Source organism: Mastigoproctus giganteus, chromosome 14, assembly GCF_048544385.1.
Source record: "Mastigoproctus giganteus isolate SK-2022 chromosome 14, ASM4854438v1, whole genome shotgun sequence".
In the NCBI taxonomy this organism is placed as follows: domain Eukaryota; kingdom Metazoa; phylum Arthropoda; class Arachnida; order Uropygi; family Thelyphonidae; genus Mastigoproctus; species Mastigoproctus giganteus.
The window spans coordinates 83107071-83133909 of NC_143588.1; the positions used below are offsets into that span (position 1 = coordinate 83107071).

The 26839-nt window shown below is 38.0% G+C and overlaps 1 protein-coding gene across 1 annotated transcript in view; it reads left to right on the plus strand.

Annotated features, from left to right (window-relative positions):
* The window catches only part of LOC150075301 (uncharacterized), a 43238-nt gene extending 17917 nt beyond the window's left edge, over positions 1 to 25321 (plus strand). Inside the window, exons 2-8 of the mRNA XM_090388671.1 lie at positions 8694 to 8717; positions 11588 to 11695; positions 12170 to 12267; positions 15170 to 15293; positions 16581 to 16754; positions 19330 to 19493; positions 25049 to 25321. Coding sequence (XP_090244797.1) covers positions 8694 to 8717; positions 11588 to 11695; positions 12170 to 12267; positions 15170 to 15293; positions 16581 to 16754; positions 19330 to 19493; positions 25049 to 25162 — 806 coding nt within the window. The 3' untranslated portion in view covers positions 25163 to 25321. The remainder of the gene's footprint in view (positions 1 to 8693; positions 8718 to 11587; positions 11696 to 12169; positions 12268 to 15169; positions 15294 to 16580; positions 16755 to 19329; positions 19494 to 25048) is intronic.
* The last annotated feature ends 1518 nt before the right edge of the window (positions 25322 to 26839 follow it).

Sequence of the window (26839 nt, forward strand, 5' to 3'; positions counted from 1 at the left end):
CGACCGGGTTCCTCTGTTTCTAATTAAAATCTGTAGTACATATATTATAGACCCCTAGTCCATATTTTCAATAATATCCTAGAAAGTGGAAGGATCCCAAAGATCTGGAACACGTACTTTGTTCATCCAGTCCCTAAATGCAGAGACCCCAAGCGGCCACAATATTTCAGACCTATTGCCACCAGCTGTGGGTTCCTTAAGATATTTGAAAAAGCAATTCAGCCTTCCATTGCAGACCATTGTTTCAATCACAGGCCCTCGTACCTCTATATCGTGATTAAGGGGAGCTCTACTCATATCAACCTCCTGGACATCCTTATCAGAATCCAGAAAGCCCTCAACGACAGGACCCAGCTTGATGTTATTTTCTTTGATATAAAAGTAGCCTATGACAAAATAGACATATCCGCTCTAATCACCATTCTCCAGCATTACTTCAACATCACAGAAAAAAGACTCTCTGCATCATTAAATCAATCCTGGAGAATAGATATCTCATATCGCAGCTTTCAGACAACATGCATTATTAATAGAGGTGTCCCACAAGGGAGAGTCCTCATCATCAACCCTATTTTCCGCAACGCTGGAACCCTTCCTGGCATCCCAAACTGACTTCAAATCATACGTTAATGACCTGAAACTTTACATCAAGTCTTCTGATCAAAGTCAGATTCTTACCACTACCTTGCAGGCAAGTAAGAAGATCCATCACCTTGAACAATATCTGGCCTCAATCGTATTACAGATTAACCAAGCAAAGACAGCTCAAATGCTTTTCACCTGGAAGAAGTCACACAATGATATCAATCTTACCATCAATAGATCACCCATTCAAAATGTTAAGGCACACAAGGATCTCGGATTAGTATGGGATGAGGGGCTGACATTCCAGGCTCACTTCCTGAACACAAAAACAAAAATGTACTTCGCTATGTGGGCGATCCACCAGGAACTAACGGGAATTCATGACGCCGAATTGGTAAAGAAATATGTTCTTCGATGTCTTTGTCCCATACCTCTTTATGCAGCAACTATTTGGTCCTCTGCTCCCAAAACACACTTCAACAAGTTCCACAGTCTGGAATACTGGCTCTTGAAATGGCTCAACTGGCGGACTGGCAACCAATACACTATTTCTAGGGTCCGACTCTACATTAATCTCGAAGTCGCCCCGTGGAAACAAGAGATTGTAGCAGCTAACCTTGCACTGGCCAGACTGATCACAGGACGACTTGACGCCCTTGATATCACTGACCTGATAAAAACTCCCCACATTGCCGGAAGAAACCAAGTGGATCCAAGGCTCCCACTCAGAATCAGTTTCAACAACCTCAAAGGCTTGAGACGCATGTTCCCAGGACAGACGGTAGATTTGATCAACAATCTAGCCATCAATCTGGATAAATTCTGCCAGCAGCATATATACTGACGCCAGAAGATAACGGACACATATACAAATCTAGCGTTATGACTCAAGAACACCACCAGAAGAAAAATTGCCCAGACAATGTTTCCCATGACACGATAAATTTTAAATAAAATAAAGTGAAGCCGTCACTTGTCCCACCTCTCTTGGCATCTATTACTCCAACGACGCCTTGCAGTGAGCGCTAAGACCGTCAAGATTGAAGAGATACATGGGAAACAACCGGTGATGGACTGGCTCGATCCTTTATATTTGTGTACATATTTTTCATGTTTTTGTACAGCACTTTTTGATAAAATAATATCCTTCTTATTTGGGATAATTCAGTATTCCACAATTTCAAGTATATATATAAAATAAAAATAAATAAATAAAAAAAAACACACACTGTAAATTCTGTACCTTTCAGGTTAAGCATACATGTGCTCCATGTAACACCTGGACACATGTCCCTGCCTTAACCTCTGTATGTAAATATCACTCCCCTAGCTTACTGCTGTCCAGAGGGTGGCTCTTGAGCAGAGCAATAAACAGATTTAATAAATAAATAAATATGTGTACTTAAAATATAGACATTACATTGTTAAACTTAACACTTTATAGTACGGGTTGCGCGTAACATTTAGTAATTGGTTATCTATTAACTTATTCTTTAACTGTGTACAAATACTTGTACATCCTGGTTGATACATATTCACTCTAATTTTCAAATCCCTGTTAATTTGGCATGATGATTAACATTAATGTAATTTACCTGCTGGTAAAATTTGGCAATTGCCTGCTATGGAGAGAATTAACACACCAAACAGAAGGGAAAAAGAAAAAAAACAGCTCTACCTGGAACGCACGCACCATTAAAAGTTAATTTTTTTTGGTTGCACCCGTCTTCGTGGGTAGCACAGTGGTATCGTCACCATCCCCACACTAGGTGGAAAAGACTCGGGTTCGAATCCCGTCGATTACGCGAGGAATTTTAATCGGCATTTTCCACTCCGTGGCTGAGTTAGTCGGTCTCAGCGTAGTTAGCAAGGTTATTTTTTCCGGAAATGGGTTTTTTCGTCCATCAAAATAGGCAAATTGACCAGAGAACACATGGGTAGCATTAGTAGAGGCATTTGATGCAAGAAAGCAAGCTTATGCAGCATCAGCCAAAAAAAAAAAAAAAAAAAAAAAGTAACATAAATAAATAAAAATAACCACTTCCACTTCACCCCTCTGTTCGTTCGAAATACCTGTCCAGCTGAGCCTTAAACTTATTTAGGCTATCAACTTCCACGACAAGGGATGGAAGTCTGTTCCACCCACCAACCACCCGCTGGCTAAAGGCAAATTTCCGCACATCTATCCTACATCTGTCTTTCCTCAATTTGAATTTATGCCCTCTCAGGTGATTTTTCTGAGCTAGAGGAAGAATCCCATCAGCATTGAGCATGCTCAAACCATTCAAGGCTTTGTACACCTCTATCAGATCACCCCGCTGGTGCCTAGTTTCCAGACACTGTAATTTGCAAAACTTAAGCCTTTCTTCGTAAGAGCACCCCTTTGTCCCATTCACCAATCTAGTTGCCCTTCTCTGTACTCGTTCCAGCAGCTCTACATCCTTCCTGAAATGAGGCCTCCAGGCCTGTATACAGTACTCTAGGTGTGGCCTGACCATTGCCTTATACAAGGGAATAATCACCTCCTTATCCCTGCTAGAAAAATTCCTATATATCATTGACAATACACCATGAGCTACTCTTGCAGCTCGTCTGCACTGCTCAGAGAACTTCATATCTGCCTGCACCACCACCCCCAGGTCCCTTTCATTCTCTACCACTGTCAGTGTAGTACCACAGAGTTGATACGCTGCTCTGGGGTTGCTGTTTCCCATATGTAGTAATTTACATTTGTCAATGTTAAACTTCATTTGCCACCTCGAAGCCCATCTGCTCAACCTTTCCAAATCCTGTTGCAGCAGCATAGTGTCAGTAGTGTCCTTGACAACCCTGCCAACCTTCGTATCGTCTGCAAACTTGGACATTAAGCCTGATATACCATCATCAATATCATTTATAAATACAGAAAACAATAAAGGCCCCAATACTGAACCCTGAGGGACTCCACTAATAACATTAGTCCACGATGAGCAGTGTCCATTGATTACCACTCTCTGTCTTCTCCCCCTCAACCACCCCTTTATCCATAGCAGCAACTTGCCTCCAATGCCACACTGCTCCAATTTGTGCAGCAGTCTTCCATGTGCAACAGTATCAAAAGCCTTTCTAAGATCCAAGTATATAATATCAAAGTTATTCCCTGCATCCAGTTCTTTTGTGACTGCATCATAGTATCCAATCAAATTGGTCAGGCAAGACTTCCCCTTAACAAAACCATGCTGTGTCCTAGCTATAACTGAAGTCTTGTCTAGATGATCCTGCAGTGCTTCTTTCACCAGTGCCTCCATTAATTTTCCGGGAACAGAAGTTAAACTCACAGGTCTATAATTACTTGTGTCAGCCTTTGATCCCCCTTTGTGAATTGGGGTCACATTTGCACATCTCCAGTCAATGGGTACCTCCCCTGAGTCCAAGGAAGCTCTCATAATTATGGCTAAGGGTTTGCTTACCTCCTTTGCTGCCTCCTTTAATATAACTGGATAGATCCCATCCACCCCAGGTGCCTTTCTTGTGTTTATCTTCAACAATTTCTCCTCCACTTTGCTCTCAGTTATTACAAGATTCTCTAGCTTACTGCTAGAATTGAATACACCTCTGGCATTCCCCTCGCTGAATAACTCCTCATGTGTGAATGTCGATGCAAAATATTCATTTAGTTTGTTAGCTACCCGAGCAGGGTCATCAACAGTTGACCCATCGATCTCAAGTGGACCAATCTGATTCATCCCCTTCCTTCTAGAGTTTACATAAGTAAAGAACTCTTTGCTGTTTTTCTTCGCATCCCTTGCCAAGGATCTCTCGTAATCTGCCTTCGCCTGCCTAACCTCCTTTGTAACTTGGTTACAGATCAACTTGTATCTATCATAGGCGTCCGTGTCACGTGTTAATTTGTATGTATCCCATGCATTTTTCTTCTCTGCCATATGCCTCATTAGTTCATCTGACAACTATTTAGGCCTAAACCTTGAACAATATTTCTTAGTTGGTATGTAAAGCCTAGTAGCTTCCACGATAAGTTCTTTGAATGCTTCCCATTTTGAATTTGCTGTTGGCAATATCATCAGTTGATCCCACTGTATAGAATTTAAATACTGTCTCAGTCCATTGTAATCGCCTTTACGAAAGCAATACCCCTTCCCTTTACCCCTAATGGTAGTTACCTCTTTGAGTAACTCCCACTTCAGCACACTGTGATCACTGCCACCAAGTGGTTCATTTATCTGCAGATTCTTAATGCATGAAGAATCACTACTGATAATCAAATCAAGAGTATTACTCCCTCTAGTTGCCTCCCGAACATGCTGATGTAGAAAACAATCATCCAATAAATCCACAAAAGCCTTGCTACTGTGTGAGTGACCAGCCCCCAAATTCCAGTCAATATCTGGGAAATTAAAATCCCCCATTATAAGACTCTCTGATTTACTGGCCCACTCTATTTCTCCGAACAGTTTCTTATTATACTCATCAGAGTCATTAGGCCTATAGCACACTCCTACTCTCAATTTTGATCTCCCAATGCTTATGTCACACCAAACTGACTCGACACTGCACTGTCCAGCGATGTCGACTGGCTTCACTTCCTTGGATTTTATGTGTTTTTTAACTAATAGCATAACCCCTCCTCCCTTCCTATCCTGTCTATCCTTTCTGTAGACATTGTACTCCCCAAATTCCAGTTCTGCATTTCTTATATCTGTGTGACACCACGTCTCTGAAATCCCCACAATATCTGCCTTTGATGTTTTGAGCAATACCTCAAATTCATCAAATTTATTTACTAAACTCCTAGCATTGGTGTACACACAAGTATACATGCACCTGTTCTTTTTCTTAGCTACCCTAACACAACCCATGTGTTTACTTGTACCCCAATGATTCCCAGCAGTCTCTGAAATATCCTGCATCTTATTTTCCAGGCTGCGGCTCATTCCAATAGAAGCAGTGCAAGAATCACTTTCACCTCTGCCAGTGGCTACTGTTAATCTATTAGTCCTTGTATCCCCCCAATCTAGCAGTTTTCCGACCCACCTAACATTGCCTCGATAGCATCAGCAAACATTCTTGCACCCTTTCTATTTAAGTGTATCCCATCCCTGTAGAAGCAGTCTCTCCTGTTAACAAGTACAGACCAGGCTGAAAAAAATTCTACCCCTTGAGCCCTGCACAATCTTTCCAGGGCCGAATTGATTGACAGGGCTCTCATCATATACTCCCTCCTATCGTGTCTGGGCAGAATTGCAGACACTTTCAATTTCAACCCTAATTCACGGCTTTTTTTCATCAGTGACCTGTACTTGTCAAGTAATTCCGCTGGTCTCCTACTCTTAATGTCATTAGTGCCAACGTGTACAACTATATCACCTTTTGTGCCCTTAAAAGATGATATCCGCTCTACAACGTCATCAACTTTTGCCCCTGGCAGACATACCCTGGTCCTATTCCACCTATCCTTTTTACAAAGCATGTTTCCCGTTTCCCTGACAATAGAGTCACCAACAACTACTAGTTCCTTTGGGACCAGCGCATTCTGCCTTGGGGGTTGCCGCTGTGTTCCGCGATGACCAAGTGCAAGCTCTGGCATTGGTGTGGGCAGCTGAGAGCTTGATGGGCCCCTCACTTGTAATCCTTCGAGGGCATCCACCCTATCCTTCAAGCTCTCATATAGGCCCATAACAACGCTGAGTTGTCGCCTTATCTCCTTACACTCCTTGCATCGCACACACACAAAGACATCCCCCATGGCAGTATCATGTCCCATACTTGACTGCTCCGCAAACATCAAGCAAATAGTGCATCTTACAAGGCTGTGATTCAGAGGACAACTGCCCCCCTCAGTTCTCCCCTGGGCCACAGCATTCCCATTAGCTTGAGCCCTTTGCTTTGCTGCTCTGGTTTGAGTCATGATTTAGATTTACTTTCAATAAAATTTCAATTTCTGTACAAAATTAAATCCTAAACTTGTATCCAAACACAGTTATAACGCTATATTTATGTTTCAGTAACGAGTGTTATCTACGGAATATTTACGTTTCAGTAACGAGTGTTATCTGCGAAATCCCTTTATATAACTTTCGTATCAAGTTATGTATTAATTATTTGTTTTTACTAATTATTTATGTTACGTAACCTAAGTGGTTATATGTATAATTAATTATGTTAAATAAAATTAATTATATTACGTTTGTAATCTAAGTCGTTATATGTATTTATTTAAACGTACAATTTAACTGCTAACGAAGTTCAACTAACGCTATCTAGTACTCATTTACGGGTAGATGTAATCATTTACGGGTGACCCTAATATCATAATTTGAATATGGACGCACGAGCTCCCACAATTGCTTTTGAAACTCCGCGATATCTTTACTACGTCTCATAACTGCTACTTTATCACTTTGACTTGCACGACCAGATGCAGATTACCACTGCTGTAGCGTACAAAGCTGTTCGGCTTTTTATACTGCGAGCTATGTAGTATAGTCCATTAGGATGGGATGGTCATAATTCAGTGATCACAGAGGGTAGTTAACTATGTAGGAGGGGGGGTGATCATTTAATTCGCAAACTGGTGCAAAAAAAAAATATATATATATATATATATATATATTATATTAGGGTTACTCGTAATTTAATTCACAAATCTCTATTTGTGTCTGCAAATTGCGTGTGTTCTCTGGTCGATTTGCTTTTTTAGCTGGACGAAAAATCCAAGTTCCTGGAGAAAGAACCTTGCTATCTACGCATAAGACCGACTAACTCGGCCACGGAACGAAAGAAGCCCAATAAAGTTCCTCGCGTTATCGATGGGATTAGAACCTGGACCTTTTTCACCCGATGTAGGGAGGATGGTGGTGATGATACCACTATGCTATACGTGCAGACCACAGCATTTACAATTTTACATTACATTATGTACATTGTATGTTTCCTGTCACATGGTGGCACTCGGATCCACTTCCATCTCCACTAATATAATTGTAGGCATAATACTCCATCAACATGGTGGCCTGTTAATGTAAGTATGTGTAGCATGCTATAGTGAACAAGCCACTCAGCCACCAGGTGATAACCAAAATTGGGCTAATATCACCCAGTGCCCGCCACAGCACGAAAAGCCAGGCTTGGGTCTACTATCATATACGGTACGATATGTACCTAACTCCAGCACCCACTAGTGAAGTGCAAGAGTGGTACAAAAAAAAAAAAAAAAAAAAAATTATGCTGTTAAGGTCACCAATAAATGATTACATCTACCCATATATTTATTTTGTCTGTAAATTGCCCGTGTTCTCCTGTCGATTTGCCTGTTTTGCTGGACGAAAAAAACCTTGGGAGGGAAAACCTTGCTATCTACTCCTGAGACCAACTAACTCAGCCACGGAGTGAAAAAAGCACACTAAAATTCCTCGTGTCATCGACGGGATTCTAACCCGGGCCTTTTCCTAGCAGCTGGCCTTACAAATTTTCTTGGTGATGGTGAAAATAGCTGCAACACTATATATCATAATTTTTCTGTTTTGTTCATGAGCGTGAACTGTTTCTGCTTATAAATTGTTTTAAATACAGACAAACAGAAGCATATGTTAAATAGGCTGTAATCTGAGCCGTATTAAGATAAAAGACTGGAAATTGGTTGCTTCTGGGAATAACTTGCAGTGATACTACACCAGGTGAACTGCAGTATAACGTTAATATGAGGGCTCCAAGAGGTTCCCAGGAAAATATCCCACATAACACAACAATGCCAAACCAGAAAACACACGCAATTTACGGCCATCATACACATGGGCTATACTCATTTGCAAGTTACAATTCTCATACCAACGAAAACTATAAAGCTCCTTTGAAACAGGCATTCGGAAGTTTTCAGAAAGATGGCAGAATTATTTAGATGAAAAGAGAGACTATTTCTTGAAATAAAAAATGTTTATATTATCGATACTCGTTTATATTATCGATACGTCAATAAAATTTTCTAGAAAATATTTTCATTTGCATTATTTCACCATCACATTGGAGGTGAAGCTACAAAGTTCTAGGAATGACTTAATAATAAGTTAATGTTCTACCGACGTTAATAATTATACTTTTTCTTACTGTTTCAGAACCAACATGGACTACACTGAGAGGTAAGTTTGTATTTATTTATCTTTTATCGATTTCACTGTTTTATTTTTGAATTTTAGCATTAGCATGGTAGTGCCAATTGAAAGCAAGCTTATACAGCATCAGTCAAAAAAAAAAAAAAAAAGACTTCCCATTTCACCTATTCATTTTCTGCAATAGTTTGTCTAGTTCTTCCTTGAATTTATTTAAGCTATTAACTTCCACACCAACAGATGGAAGATTGTTCCAACAATCAACGTGGCTAAACGGAAACTGCCAACAACCATCCTTCCTCAATTTGAATTTGTGTCCCCTCATGTGTTTAGTTTGAGCAACAGGAAAAATCCATGAGTACTGAGCTTGCTCAATCCATTCAAAGCCTTAAACACCTCAATCAAATCACGTCGCAGGTGCCTAGTCTCCAGGCACTGCAATTTGCAGAACTCAAGTCTTTCTTGGTAAGAACACCCCTTTGTTCCCCCCCCCCATCGATCTCATTTCCCTTCTTTGCACTCGTTCCAGCAACTCTACATCCCACATTCTTCATTCTTCATTCCTGTCATTAAGCCAGAGGAATCATACCGCAAAGTGGACAGTAAGAGCATTAGAAACTCAAGGGCGACCGGATTAATGGGGATTAGAAAAAATTAAGGGGAGCAGAAATGAGAACATAATTTGGTATATAATGAATTGAGTGACGGGAAAATGAGTTGTTTTCTTCGGGTAAGGCTTTGGTGGTGTGTGGAGGAAAGGTAATAGCGGCGAGTACGTAGGCCGGATGGGAAAAGTTCAAATAGGGTTCAGTTATAGTTAGCATGGGATCGGAATGTGCTGAACAGAAAAGTTGAGATATAAGGAAAGTAGATGATAACGCAAAAAAGGACCACGAATATAAAGTCAAGCAATGGAGTACCCATCCTTATTGAATAAGCTGGCCCGACCTAGTGAAAACCTACAAGTAAGATATTAAGTTTAGTATCCCAAAATTTTGGCTCAGAGAAGCAAGATTAACTATTAACTTTAGAACCCCAATGAAATAAAAAGGCACTCTGTATTCTTATAGACTAGGAAAATTTCAGCTGAAGAAATTTATGTTCACATTAATGTTCACTTTAATGCTGAATGACACAATACCAAGTGTTGCATAAGATATACTGAGGAGGAAAATTAATGTAATAACAATAGGCTAGTGGTATGGAAGTAACAGTGCTGTTTGTTGAATTGTTTCTCTTGTAATATTATAATAAGGAAGGTTAATTTAATGCAAGTGCCTGTATACCTATTTTATGTTTTGTTTGTTTCATTAAACACTATTGAATACAATGTGCTGCCACTTTATTAGGTACATCCCTGCTGTGCACACAAATCTTTTGTCCCACAACATTGCAAGTCACATGACCACAGTTGTGGATATAAATGCAGCAGAACAACCTTTCTAGTATCAGTTAAGCGTACAAACCGTAGCAAGAATGGGGAAAAGGAGTGATTTAACGGACTTCGAACGTGGCATTGTAGTAGGTGAAAGACGTGCTGGAGACAAAGCATCTCTGAAGCGACAGTTCTCCTGAACTTTCCATGCACCACAGTTTCAAGGGTGTATCGAGAATGGTGCAACGAACAGAAAACATCCTCTCAACGGCACTCCTGCAGAATAAAATCACTTGTTGATGAGAGAGTTCAGAGGAGGATGGCTAGAATTGTGCAAGCAAACAGACGGGTCACAATGTCGCACATCGCGTCAGAATACAACCTTGGTGTGCAGAACAAAATATCGCAACGGACCACTAGTCGCACTTTGTCGCGAATGGGCTACAACAGCCGACGGCCACATCGCGTACCTTTGTTATAAATGAAGAACAAGAGAGCACGCCACCTGTGGGCACAGCAACACTAGCACTGGACTGTCTAGGATTGGAAAACAGTTTCTTGGTCTAACAAGTCGAAGTTTCTGGTGCATCATGTTGATGGAAGGCTCAAAATTTGGCAAAAACAACATGAATCCACGGACCTGTCATGTCTAACGACTACTGTGCAAGGTGGTGGGGGCAGTGTTATGGCGTGGGGAATGTTTTATTGGCACATGTTGGGTCCATTAATATCCCTAAATTCACGTCTGAATGACACATCATACCTAAACATCGTTGCTGACCAAGTGCATCCGTTCATGTTGACAGTTTATTCTCAGTCAGATGGTTACTTCCAGCAGGATAATGCGCCGGTTCACAAAGCCCGAATCACTATGGAATGGTTCCAGGAACATGACAATGACTTTTCTTTGCTGCAGTGGCCCGCTCAGTCCACGGATCCAAATTCTATTGAACATCTTTGGGATGAACTGGAAAGGGCTGTTCGCTGCAGACCTATACCTCCATCGAATCTCAAGGAACTGCGTGACACACTCATGTCTGCATGGTACTCCATTCCTACACAACGTTTTCAACATCTTGTTCAATCCATGCCTAGAAGAATTCAGGCTGTTTTGAAGGCTAAAGGAGGCTTAACACGCTACTAGGTAGGTGTACCTAATAAAGTGGCAGCACAGTGTATGTATGTGCCTTATTTCATGTTGTATCACTCTACTCCAGTTAAGATTTAGGTACCTGATCCTGTAAGCAGCCAGTGGCTCAAGGTAACATAAGGTTAAAATAAATAACAGTAGGTGAACAAAAAATATATATATATAATTAAATAATAATATATGTAGTACAGTACAAAGCAACGCCTACAAGTTCTTTCTTGCTGAAGCAGTAGTGAAATTAGCCCGCCTTATACTGGTTAGCAAATATATGCCCACCTTTTGATTTATTAACAGGTATTTCTTTTCAAAATAAAAATAATTAGTCAATTTTTCTTTACTGATGTTTAAATACTTGAGCTATTTAATTTATTATAGTGACTTGGGCTGTAAATGTGCTCAGCAAGAGAGCTTTTGCAAAAATGCCAGTAACAGAGAGAGACGCAGTGAAACAAGGGTTTACAAAGTTGCCCGGAGAGTGTGCTGGTAAGTAAATGCTTTCAACAGAAATCAAGTACTATATAGGCATTACATTCAAGAATTTAATAAAATTAATTGTTTTAGAGTATAATATATTAACAATTTTACAATGTTTTGTCTCGCAGTATAAGCTGGTGATGTCTGTTTTAAAATAACATTCTAAACTCAAATGGGTGAAAGGCAATCAGCCAACTGTGGATCGTTTGCTTTCCTTAGAAAAACATTTTTTTTTTTTTGTAAATATAGAATTTACACATTTAGAATTACAGTATTCTAAATTTATAAACTGTTAAATTTATAATTTTGTTGAACTAGTTGTGCCAAAACAATTGTTACGCCCTGACATTGCAGCTTGTATACTACAGCATAACTTAGTAATCGTCCTGGAACAAAGCAAATGTTAATGTTAAGTTTTCGATATTTATTACAATATTTATACACTTGGTAATGTGTATGTTCATAAATATGATTTATTTGCAGAGGGAAAGTTTCTCGGACGTCGCTATATCAAGAACGATGATCCTGCAGTGATAATGCTTTACGATAAAAACGGCTACGTTGCAGGATTGCAGAGTGCTGTAAGTCATTAAGCTCTTTTTTTTTTTTAAACAGATTCTCTAGAATTCGAAAAAATATACTGTATAACTTTATATAAAATTTTGTCAATAACATAACCTAACCTATAAGTAACACGCTTTTTTTAAAAGTAGAATTCTCTCTATAGTGAATACTTTTTTCTTCTGTACATTATCAAAAAAATTGTGACATCTTCGTTATCTCTCTCTTTGTTGATTAGTCGAGAATATAATTCAGAAACGTCGCCAACTTTTTAGCAGTTATATTTTGTGGGATTTGAGTTTCCTCTTTATACACAATAAAATTCACTTGTTAACGCGGTACAATTAGGGTTAGTCATACTCCACATTAATTCTAAAACATCACCATTAATAGAATTTTGCTAATATTTTTTGAATACATTTAAATACCTTTTTATATTTTTCAACTGATTCTCTCACTTTGAATTCTCAGAACCACAGCTGTTGTTTTCCAGGTCTGTTATATTCATTGGACTTTAATACCATTATCAAATAAAAACATGTCAGGTAATATATGCAGTGTGTTTAAATTTCAGGTGCGTTCGATTTTTTCTTAGTTAATTGAATTTTTAACCTTTTCTGCGATTAATAAAAGTCAGAAGTAAATATAGTTATCTTCTGATAATGCTTACCCATGAATCTTTGCAACAAGGAGTAGAGAGCTGTCCTAGCTCCGCCCACTGGTTTGCTGTGATTGGACTATCTATTCCGTTGTGTAACTTCTTTTCTAGATTTTAAACGTGCTGGGGGGGTGCAGAAACTAATAACCCCTTCGGCTCTGATTTAAAATCAGCAAACGTACAAACGATTTTTCCCTTTTGGGTCTTAGTTTAAAATCGGAACGATTTTCTTTCCTTTGCGGATGGTTTTAAATCGGGAATAAATCGTCCGATCACTGCGAACCAGCGGGCAGGCAGAGCTAGGCCAGCTCTCACTCTTTGTCGCAGAGATCCATGGGTAAAGCACCATAAAGTAAATTTAAACCTTATCTTCTTACCAATTGATTACTGAGATTATAAATTTATAATCTGTAGTTTATGTTCTCTAAACATAGTCGTTCAGTTTAATTACAAATGTAGTTATTGGTCTTTTCCCATATGCTTTTTTTTATTCCTTATTTTTTCCTTACAAGCGACATAACAATACACGCGAAGCGTGCATGGACTGACTAAAGAGAACAATATTGCATTAAAACTGTTTAATCTATGAATTTGTTTCTTTTTTTCCTTATGTAATAATAGTAATAATAATTCTTGTTTCAGACCTCTACTAAATAATATTTTGTTAGAGGAAAATTCCTCAAATTTTGGTATGTAAGTTACAGTGTATTAAATTTAAATAAATGGTGTGTGAACAGTTTAGGATATATATATATATATATATATATATATATATATATATATATATATCTTTTTTTTTTCTTTGTATATATCTACTCCAGCACGACTACCAGGTCAGTGGAGTTTAGAATAAATCATCAATAGAAACGTTAATTGTATTCAGCAGTCACGGGCTTGAATCCCGATCCACTCAAAGAGCACGTGCTGTTGCACTCACGCTGCTGACCACTCGGCTACATCATGGAAAAAGAAATAATTTGACGGATTTATTTTTTTCCAATTTTAATGAAATTTTGGATGGTTCGACAAATCTTTCCCAAAGTACCAAATATAAAATTGCATGAAAATCTGTCCATTCGGAGTCGGGTTGTTACCTGCGAACGGGCTGGTAAAGGCAATAGGCACTAATGCATGCATATGTACGACGTGCCTAACGACACTTTCATTTGTGTGTGTGTGTGTGAGAGAGACTACATTGCCTTTGCAATGGAAAACAATTCAAAATATAATAGTCCAACTAATACGAACCATGTTTCATTGCACTCGCCACTTTTCTATTAATTTCCATGCTGGAATGGTTTGTTGGTAGTTGTTGTTCGTACCAAAGGACTAAGGCTGAGGTATTAGCATATTGTCTGTAAAAATTGGATCTATTCTGTAGTTAACCTGGATGAAAAATCCAAGTTTCCCGGTGGGAGGTGTATGAGGGTTTTCATCCAGGCAAACCTCATTCATTTTTCATCTGTAAAGCACTTCCCCGTGTGAAAGCAGTCCATAAAAATCCCCCCAGGCTGGGTGAGGGGATCCGAACCCAAGCCTTTTCCACAGTGAGGGTTACGATCGAGATTTCACGATCGTAACCACTGTGCTACCAGAGGGTGAAAGGTTTGTGGACAGTAGCTTGTCTGTAGAACTCGTAGTGCTGTGCGTACAGTGTACCACTAACAATAGCACCCGACAGTTTGAGTGATATTTTTCCCAGAAAAAAAAAAAAAAAAACAAACACCCCAGTTTTGGAGGTGTTTTTTTCTCGACGACACAACTAACTGTCTAGAGATCTCTTGTCAAAATATATGTACTTTGTTTCTCTTGTGGAACATCAATTTGGCATGTCGAACTATGCAGTGAATATAATCACCGTTCTACCCACAATGGCTGGAAAAGGCCTGAGTTCAAATTCTGTCAATAACGCGAGGAATTTTTATGGGCGCTTTTTCACAGTGTGATTGAATTAGTCGGTCTCATTGATGGGTTAAATGTGTTTTTTCAGTTAAAGGTCATCCCCAGTTAAAATAGTCTGTAAAATTTTATCGAATTATTAAGAATTTGCAAATATTTGTTTAAGTTTTAAAAATTAAAGATTGACATTCGAGGAATAATTATTCCTAGTTCTTTCAGATCATCATTACGTGTTGTGAACATGGACACCTGAAGAGACTTATAGATCTTCTATTTTTTTAGTACGCTATTTTCTTTTTATTATTATTATTATTATTTTTTTTTATTATCTGTGAAAACCATAAAATCAGTCTTTGTTTTCTTAGCTCCCAAAGAAATTAGCGGACGCTGTAAATACAACTTTGAGCTTTTCTCAGAGTTCTACTTACCAACTAGACACTATTGATGACGACCAAGTCTACGTTTTGACTTCCTACTTGGTTAATCCTGGTAAGTATTTCAAGGATTGTCTAATTGAAACACATGTAAAAAAAAAACTATATATATATATATTGCATGGCGTTTTTGATGGCAACATAACCTTGCTAATTTATACAAATGATTTCAGAATTAATAAGAAAAATACATCTGGTGATGCTAAAACGCATGTGCAGTTGGTCAATAACTTAATTCTAAATACAGAAAAACATCCGGTTCACTTTTTGTTAAAAAAAATAAACATTTTTGTTTTAATTTATTAAAATCCTATAATTAATTAAATTGAAAAGGGTAAATAATATCTGTTAAAAATGTTTATGAAACTAGACATATGGGAGTTATTTTACTATCACGGTTTATTTTAATAAATGTATTTCAGAAATGGTTAAACTGACATTCACAAATTAGGTTACTTGAAAAATATTTAGAGCAATTTATATTAAAGACAGGATTTATTCTTTCTATTCTGGAATATTCCAGCATAATATGAAACGCCTACTCTGCTTATCAAATTGATGGTACAGAAAAATTACAAAAGAAGATTATTAAAGAGTTGTTTTAAGTACAGATTATAATATAAAATCGTATAATGAATAGTAGTAGGCCTCATCATTTGTATTAAATATGAAGTGCTTAATAGCTGACTGTCTCTTTTTAAGTAAACTTTCTACTAAAGGAATAAAATAATTTCTAAATTATTTGATTATTAGAGCTAATACGTCAGTGTCTTAGGTGGGGGGGTATTATCCCGTTGGAATGTTTGTATTATTTACTTTCCTTAATCTACAAAATAATGACATTTCTTCTGATGCACTCTACGGCATGCGACCTTCGAATTCTGAACAATTCTGTCTAATCGAGAAGTAAATAAATGCATTTTCTGTTTATACTTCGGGACCACAGAGGAGTTCATAAGATTGAGAGAATACAAGAAACAGCATCATATTTAGCAGTCGCGGGCTTCAACCCCGGTTGTTCAAACCACCTGTACTTACGTACCCTCGTGAATGACCACTCAGCTACGGTGGCCCTTCTGATCTTTTAAGATTTTTTCCCCCTAGTATTATCCAATATGTGTAATAGATTTTCTTTGAATGAATTTGTTCCCCAGGGTAGGTGAATATCGGAATGTAACCTGTAAGTTTAGCATTTTCCTCCATACCTTAACAGAAGGGAAGCAATAGCTCAGTTCTGATGCAGTTTTTAATAGGAAAACATTAGAATAATTAATAGGTGAAAATATAACTACGAAAATAACCAAAGGAAACCTACGAAAACATTTTCATTTCTTTCTCGCAGAAATAATTTGCACCACTGGACGATCAAGCGAAGAATTTAATGAACAGAAACCTGGCAGCAACCTCTATTTACAGAATGGTTCTGATCCAATTCGCAATTCATTTATGGCTCCTCTATATGAAAAAGATATTGTCAGCACTTCCTGGTCAAGAGGTGGATGCTTCGTTACTATGGGTGAGTTATTTGCGTTTATTACGTTAGTAGCTTAAGTGAGTATTGTTTTCTTGTTTTTTCCTTTTTTACTCTACTTGCCATTAGGGAACTGTACTGTAATCAGGGTCGTACTTAACCTCCCGGGGCCCGAGGTGCTAATCTTGCGGGGCCCCCTTTAAAGATACCAGAGGCAAAAAACCCCCAAAAAACTTTGCATATATAAATATGATCAGGAAAAAACCCCGATTATTTTTGCCGATCTGTTTAAACACAAACGTTGTAATACTGCGAAATATAAAGAGTAAACTAAACTCTGTGTCGCAACAGCCAGTGAGGGTATGATGACCAGCCACGTTGCTTTGGGAGGTCATCAAGTGGTCGGCAAATCGACTTCCATCACCGTGTTTCGTGATCAGCGTCGGCTGCCCTTTCACAAGTAAAAACTGCAGCCATTATCAACCCACTGCAGGATGACAGCCTCCTCAACAATTTTACGTTGAGGGAAATGGACCATAATCTGCCACGCTGGTCCAACATGGGCTGGCAAATTGACCTTATTTAGCAGTCAGGGGCTTGAACCTCGGTCTACTCAAAGAGCGTGTGCCACTGCACTGACCACTCAGCTACGGTTTCACAAATAGCTCCACATTTCACATCATGATGTTGGGTGAACACCATAAATTTGGGCCCCCACCGGAATCGAACCTCGGCCACCAGCACACTCAAAACCGAGCTATGGGGGAAGCCCAACAACAATAAAGTATATTACACAAATAAGTACAACAAATTAGTGTAATTACTAATTTTATTACAAAAACAATATCAAAAATTGTTCCAAAAAAATTATAGAAACATTTACATCTTGTAGGAATAAGTTTGTTCTGGCCGATTAAAGCCAACTTTTATCTATAACAATTTACACAAGCACTGCCGTGTAATGTCTGCTGTCCTACTTTATTTTAAATATGTTAGGGCCCTGACTGCAGGGAAAACTCCATGTCCTTTTAGAATACAGAGTAGAGTGAAAACAAATTTACTCCAGACACACGTTACTATCAAAGAACAATTTAATGTACATGTAATAATATTGTTAGGTCTTAATCATACATTTTTCTTTATAAGACACAATCTCATCGGTTAACATATACAATTTAAAATACAGTCTTCCTGAGTAACATGGATATTTCTCCAACATCACTTTGCAGGAGGGGTCTTCACAGTTATTAGAATTTACTTGTACACTCCAAATACAAAAACTGCATATAAACTCCGCGCTCTAAAGAGTTAATATATTTCGTACCTTCTTAAACGATTAAACACCCGTTTATATTTTGTTCAAATTGTTGGTGTATTTAATTAAATGATTGTTGAATATAGCTAAACTATATTCAGGAATAATATACAATATGTTATGTATATATTATTATTATTTATTTATTATTTATTTTTTGTTACTAGTAAGCCAAATCTTACAATTTGTTTGTCAGTAGTAAATAATAGCAGGTACATTATAAACTAACAATTCAATAGCTAAATTATGAGCTCATAAAATTTATTTGCATAAATATTTTTTCCTTGGCAAAAATATCTATTAAATCATAGTAATTAATGCTATTTACTAGTTCAGATTCAACAAATAACAATGACAAATTGTTCGTTTTATCTTGAGTTTAAGATCTCGGTCCATTATTAATGATATACATTTCATTCATATTATAGTTGCCAATATTTTCTCCTTTAATAAATAGTAAAAATTGGATAACTTCATCTTTAAACTTTTCCGAGTGAATGTCATTTTTATGTATACTTATTAATTTATCGATATTAGTGTTGAATTCAGTTTCATATAAATCAAGATTTATAATTTTTTAAAAAAAAGTATCTAAAATATTGGTGTATATTTCTGTTCATCTATTTATTTCGGCAATTAATGTATCGCAAACAACATTGAATGTATTGATAATAAACATTTCTTTCTCTTCTAAAATTACTTCATTAACTCTCGTTTCGTCGTACATAGTTTTTCTTCTTTGGTATAGTTGCTGCTATTATGATAAATGCCTTTTTTAAGAGTGAGAAAACAAAAAGCTTTCAATAAGGAAAACGTATGCCATAGTCACAATAGATAACGAATACTTCAATGTGTGCACTCCTACATATCACACCTTAACTTGGCACATCTACAATTAAACTAAATGTTACAATTTTCAAGTCTTAGCTTATATAGGTTCTCAAATCCATGGGTTGTCCAGTTAAAATAGTTTCTGTAGAACGAATAAAATTTCCATATAAGTCAACTGCTCTCTTGTGTTCATAACCAGTGGAAAAGATTAAGGCATATTCCCGATGCGGATAATACGCCATGGTCAGCCTGTTCTACTGTTACACCCTATTGGAGAATTAGGAGAGAGTGATTTTTTCTTTATTCTGGAAATTAATCTGTTCTTTCGGAGAAATGAGTCATCCACACTTTCAGTAAATTTCACCTGTGTTTGTGTTTATGGGGTAGGTACAAGTGGGTCCTAGTTTAGATAAGGATAAAGTCCTAGTTCAATACGTATGATCCTGTTATGTTAATAATTCTTCTTTATTTCAGGTCGACACTACTGGTACGATATTTCTGAAAACATGGACTGCAGATATTTTTCCCCGTTCTTCCTCATGTATAATCGTGGAAAACTAACTGGTTATGGCTTTGCCAACTTGGGTCATTTCGACTTCAGCACAAGGTTTGAATACCCTCCCAAGAAAGCATTTCAGGTAAGATTGCCTATGATATCTAAAAACAAAAAATTTAAAGATTGCAATTAAAAACCACCAAACATGGTTATGTATAAAAATATGATTTTCGGTGATTTTTATTCTTGAAAGGAAAAAACAAAACATTATATATATATATATATATACTGGTGTGCAAAACTTAAGGATGAGTCAGGTTTTCACCTGTAGCTTCTCATAGGAGTGGCCTGGATATGGGAAAAGCATACCCAAAGGAACCTTGCGAGGTACAGAAATGATGTAGGAAACAAAACGGTACAGAGGAATTTTATTCAAAAATGGCAACATAGCACTGGCTGCCATGATGCAGATGCATCACTGGCAAAGATTGAACAAAGGGAAGAGGTGGTTGTCAGTAGAAGATATGGCCACCCCTAATGTTGATGCAGGCTTTGCACCACCTGTCCATACTTAGAACAATGTTGTTAATAAGTTCTTGCAGTAACATCGTCCATTCCTCTGTCAGTGCCATCTTCAGCTGGTGAACTTTTTCTGATGGGTGTGGACGTGCCGCTAGGCGTCACCCCAGAGCATCCCACATGTGTTCGATGGGATTTAGATCGGTAGAAACGGACAGGTCAATCCATACGAACAATATCCTCACTTTCCAAAAGCATATCAACGGCTGCGCTGTGATGGGGTGTGGCGATATCACCCATAAACATGATTCGGGGCCAATGTCACCTCGGAACAGATGCGCATGGGGAAGGATTACCTCAGTACAGTAGCGTGCACCGGTTACAGTATTGCCTTCCAGTATCTGGAGTTGTGTATGGCCATCCAAGATAACGCCTCCCCAGATGAGTACACCTCGACCGCCATATTGATCCCTTTCAGTGATGTTTGCGGGGTGATACCGTGTTCCAGCCTCTCGCCAGATTAGCTAACGTCCAGAATCGCTGCTGAGACTGAATCTACTCTCATCAGTAAAGAGTACCTTACCCCATTGCGCTGCTGTCTAGTCCTTGTGTTCGATGCACCGCTGTAAACGGTATCTCCGATGGGGAGGTATTAAAGGGACACAGCGTACTGGCCGTTGGGCAAACGGTCCACCTTTGTGGAGTCGTTTGGCCACAGTAAACCGCAATATCCTGCTTCTTGTGCTTCTGTGCAGCTGGTTTGCAACGGATCCGGCTGTCTGATGTCGGTTCCTCTTGACCTGTAGGAGTATATAGCGATCATCATTGGGCGTTGTTTTTTGTGGACGACCACCACTGGTCCTTTGAACAGCTGTACCTGTTGTTCTGAAGGTCGACCACGCACGTGAGACGATGGTATCTGCGATACCGAACTCTGCAGCCACACTCCTCGCAATTCGACCTTGCTCGACCTTCCCAATAATTCGACCCCGGATAAAGTCATCCAGATGTTATCTACTAGCCATTTGTCTGTAGCACTGTATGAAACCAATCAAACGTCTGTAACAATCGTGCTCACCATTCGGTAATTTGCACATAACTGCTGAACTGCTGCTTTTATCTGTTTATGTGAGACGTCTCATCACGATTCAAATTTTTGCATGTGCACCAGTTTTCTACTGAACGGCCACAGTTATGCAAATTGTCGCAGGTTGTTTCGTTTGATTTTGTGGTTGTAACCTTTAGAAATAGTGTTGTTCTTTAAGTTTTGCACACACACCAGTGCATATACATGTATATAAATTTTGCAACTGAATAAATTTCAACTGAAATTTATTCAGTTGAAATACAGTGAAATATAAAATTTTGTTAGAATAGACTTCTGGGAGGTGGGGAACACAAATCATTTCCTTCTGCTGAAAATTATAACGAACTCCATTCAAAATTATCTTGATATTATCAGCTGAGGTAATTTCCGTTTTATTTTACTTAAATATCAACTTTAAAAATCGTGAATCCCCTCCCAAGAATTAATGCGTTCTTTTGATATAAATAAAGTGATCCCGCCCATTTATAATTTGATATAAATAAAGTGATCCCGCCCCTTTATAATTTGATATAAATAAAGGAAACGAGATAGATTTTTTAGTTTGTTCAGCGCATTGTTAGGTAGCAAGAAAACAAGAATAAGCATCTTGATACTGAAAATGTATCACGTGTTATTATGACGTTTGGGCTGCTGGAGCTGGGACATGCGTGCAAATATGCTGTTAATTCCATCTTTTTGGATATTCCTGGCACATATTTAATGCGTACGTTAAATATATTCCAGAAAATTGAGAAATATTTTTTGAGAATGTTTATGTATAAAAACTCAAAAGTCAATTTTTTAAACAAAATTGATTATAAACTATTCGAGCCTCTACAGAGGCGTGTAAAGCCACCTTGCAGTGATTTCAGAGTTCTGTGCATTAGCGCATTCTGGATTTTTCTTTGAAGGGCTGAACATCAGAGTGGCCGCATTGATCTAAAGAAAATTACTGATTTTTTTTTTTTTTTTTTTTGTGTTGATAGTCTCTTTGGAGAGGCCAAAGTCGGGTAGCCCCACCATTGGTGCGTCCCTGGTTTCGTAGGAATCAGAACCGACCCCGAAATTTGTGGGACCCTGTTCATGAATTAGTTGCGGGGTGCTGTGCAAAAATAAATACCGGATATTTTTGTAATAGTGATTTTTTAATTTTTTTCAAATTTTACAGTATTCAAATTTTTAAATTTTATAGCTCTTCGAGTGACAATAATGTGTCAGCTGGCGCTGACAGGAATAATTTCATTGGTGTACTATCAATGATAATTTAAACAACACTAGAGCAGTGGTAATACTGTCGATACTTTTAACCCCCTCCCCACCCAGTTGCTTATGATATAAACCAATGGCACACCCAGAAATTTTTTGGTTGTGGGGGAGGTTGTACTTTCCACACCGGTAGTTTTTACCAGCTTCAGCAGGTGACAATTACATAAAATAAAACATTTTGGGAGGTGTGACCAAAAATTTTGTGATAATTATTTCATTTCGTTTAAACCAGGATCCTAAAACCCTCGTGGGTAGCACAGTTGGTAGAATCGCTGTCCTCTGCATACCGGTGAAAAAAAACCTGAGTTTGAATCCCGTTGATGACGGGAGGAATTTTTATGGGTCTTTTCACAACGTGGCTAAGTTCGTCGGTCTCAGGCGAGGATAGCATGGTTTTTCGTCCAGCAAACAGAAAATCGACCTCAGAACACATGCAATTTACAGACTTATATACACGGAACGACATGGCCTTAGTTGCTGATGTTCCTAAAATCTAACCAACAACCAGGATTTTAAATACGAATGATATTTAATACATTAATCAACAATATTGTTTAACAATTGCAATCATGTCATAAAAATAGGAACACGGATATATAATAATAGGAACCAATAACCACACGCATTTACATATTATTAAAGCAATTATTATACACAAACATTGCTTGGATAATTACAAAATATTTCTAGCCCTTTTGGCTGCAAAGTCATTAATGACGTTGTCATAACAATTTTTTTTTTTTTGCTATGTTATTTTCGATGGAAATAATTAAGAGTGAAGTTAGATTTCCTGGGAAATAGACGACCTTAAATAATTTTGAAGTTTTTTTTTTTTTTTGCTCGTAATGGAATCTTTCATTCGATGCCACTGTAATGGAGCTTATTAAAATCAATCTTAAAAACAATACAGATATCATTGAAAGATATACGTGTGCTGAACGCAGTGATCCCAGAGCCATTGTTGAACGCAGGGTCGTGCAAAGGCACTTGGGAGCCCGGATGCAAAGGAGGTTAAGGGGCCTCGTTTATGTTGAGACTTTGATGAATTGTGTATTATAGTTATAAGCCATTGTCTGGCTGTTTAACTAACGGGAGGCGAAATTAGGATAAAAATAGACACTCCTGCCCTCGTATTATGCTAATAGCCCAGAGCGTAGAAAAATTTAGTTGTAGGAAAGTAAAAGTATGACTGAAGAATATAAATAATAAATACATTTTCTGTTTATACTCTTGGACGATCAAACGGTCAGAGGAATTCACAAGAGAGACAGAATACAAGAAACAGCACCGTATTCAGCAGTCACGGGCTTGAACCCTGTCACTCAAGGCATGTGTACTTATGCACCCGTGTGCTTGACCACTCGGCTACGACGGCCGTAAAGTTCGTGCTCGGGTTATCTGGGAGCGCAATTTCCCATCCGTGTTAGTAACGGCCCTGGACATGGAAGATATATGCATCCGGAAGTGGTTGTGTGTATATCTATATGCAACAAAACCTTATAATTAAAATTCTACTTAACATTACTGTATATTCTTAAACTTATGCTGTTATGATTTTAAACTTAAACTTTTAGTAACAGTTGATGTAAATATGCTGAAATAGGCCATATATAGTCCATTACAGGTATATATGAACTGTTTCAGCATATTTTGCTGAAATAAGTGATGTGGCATCCTTAAGAGATACCGTTTCATATATATCAGCCAGTTATCTATAAGTTTAAGTTTAAAATTATAACAGCATAAGTTTAAGAATATACAGTAATGTTAATTATAAGATTTCGTTGCATATAGATATACAGACAACCATTTCCGGATGCATATATTTACCATGTCCAGGGCCGTTACTAACACGGATGGGAAATTGTGCTCCGGGATAACCCGAGAACCAACTTTATGTTCTTCAGTCATATACTGTTTATTTTCTTACAACTAAAATTTTCCACGCTATGGGCTCTTAGTGTAATACGGGGACAGGAGTGTCTGTTTGTATCCTAGTTACTTTCCTAATTTCGACTCACTCCCATTAGCTAAACAGCCAGACAGCGTTTGGGGAGGGGGCGCCACTGGTAGTTCCCACAACTGTGCTATAAGTACTCTTGTGAAGTATACATTACTCTGTAAAGGCCAGACAAAAGTATTGTGTGTTGTATATGAGAAATATTATGTTGGGTTCTGTTGTTCTGGTCTGGCTTTTGGCTGCAGGACCACTAATGGGACCCCACGTTTCCCGTAAACACCGCTAGGAGGTAAGCCAGGCTGCCCATTATTCTCTGGCAGGTCCTGCCACCTAATTGCCTGAGCATTCAGTGCCAGGACCTATTAAAAAAAAAAAAAAACAGAGATAGAGATTGGGGAATATGAAAGTCAAGTGGTGGGGGAATACTGGGGGGTAGAGGAAGGCGTCCTCAAAATTATTCGGTGGAGTAAACTCCACTAGGCGAGTGGAGAAAGTGAATGGGAGTCAAAAGATCTGGTATTGATTGCCACTTGGCACACAAATCATGGTCAAGAGGCAAGGTCCTTATAACTATAATAACAATACTGTATATATTATGATATGAAGTAGCACAGTAGGTTCAGCTACCTATTTCTGTATGTCATGATTATTTTAAAATTGTTCATGTAGTGTTCTTTACTGAACCAAATTATGTAGTTACCTAATTTTATTGTTATACTTAATTTAATTATTTGGCCTCTGAAGAAGGCAGAAAATTAATTATCGCTACACATAAGGCTTTGTGCTGTCCTGTGTATAGCAAAAATTATATATGTATTTAACGAGTGTCTTTCTGGACATTAATAATTATTATTTTTCTTTATAGAAATTCCTTCCGATTCCAGTGCCACAATGCCTATACAACGAATTTGACCAGAGTGGAGGATTCACAACCCTTCACGTGTATATGACGATGCGACCATGGAACTTGGCATGTTAAAGGAGAATTCATCTTGATCAACAGCCATGCTGTAGTTGGATCAGCCTCTCCTTAGATCTAGTATCAGTTTTATTAAATTACCTTGAATGAAGATGAACAATAAATGAAGAGGCAGTATTTTGGAACTCACTTGTTCATTGTAATAAATACCATTCTTTATGAGTGTTTTTTGTTCCTTCTTTCACAATACGCCTTCAAAATTGCATTAGCTCAACTTTATTTATTCATTGCTGTAAGGAAATTGCGACTAATAATTTTCTCATTGGTGAAACGTTGAAAGTAGAACCATCTTGCATAAAAACTGTTAACTATTTACACTAATTGTATCGATACGGCGGGACCCCAGCCTTGGATGAATGAAAAATAAATATTATTTCATATTTAATAAATAAATATTATTTATTAAATATTAAAATAAATATTATTTCACCAAATAGCATAAGTATTTTTTTTTTTTTTATCCTTTCAAGCAAAACCGCTTTCTAGACATATCCAAATCGACCTGATCAACCGATTCTTAAGTTTTCAATAAAATACTGGAGATTTAACCTATTAAGTTCAAGCCTTAATTTCCACGAAGTTCTTATTTTAAGATTTCCTTTTTTTAACGCGACTACCTCTAATTTGATTTCGAATAAACAGTTTCAGGGAGTTCATTGCGGTAAATGGCACTGCGGGTTCAGTGGCATAGAGATAGAGAGCGCTAAATTTTCAGTAACTGCGATTCTGACAGTATCAAGTGACCAAAAGATTCCTGATGTTTTTTCAAGATTAATGTTTTGACTATAACCTGTTCAAGGCGTGACAGAGCATAACGCGTATCCGCGCTTAATACCTCAAACTCATTTTAAGAAACAAGATAATGAATTTTAGCCGCGCCTCTTCGTCTGATATATCAATCCTCAAACGGATACATTAGTACCTCTGCCTTTGGGAGGCGAATCACAGCTATCTAACTCACACATCAAGAGATTTTTTTATTTCTGTGCCTTCATGAACTTTTCAGTATTTAAATTAACTGAAACCACCAACTCACAAATATACAAGAACAAATATACCAACGAATAAAAATCAATATAAACAATACGATACTGAAGTGCAAAACTTAAGGACCAACACTATTTCTAAAGGTTACACCACAAAATCTTTACTTAAGGTACTCTTTACTGATGAGAGTGGGGACCTCCGTAGCCAGGTGGGCAGGAGCAGGAGTGCGTAGCACACGCTTCTTGATTAGACCGAGGTTCAAGCCCGTGACACCAAATACGGAGGATGCGGAAAGGTCGGGGAATGACCACCGCATATCCACGGAGCAATATGGCCTTAGTTGCTAATGCTCCTAAAAACCAAATAACAACTGATGAGAGTAGATTCAGTCTCAGCAGCGATTCTGGACGTCAGCTAATCTGGCGATAGGTTGCAATACGGTATCCTCCGCAAAAATCACTGAAAGGGATCGATATCTTGCAGATCTCCACAACTAATGAATACGGAGTATAGTATTAACTCTGTGATCATCGAAAGGTGTGACCAAGTTAACGACTTAGGGATTCTCTTTTCCAGCAATGCTAAATTCGATGCCCATGTCCTTAAAATCACCAGCAAAGCATTCAAAACACTGGGATTCATCAAACGGAACACATACAAGTTCAAAAGCTACAGATATGCGGTTATCCT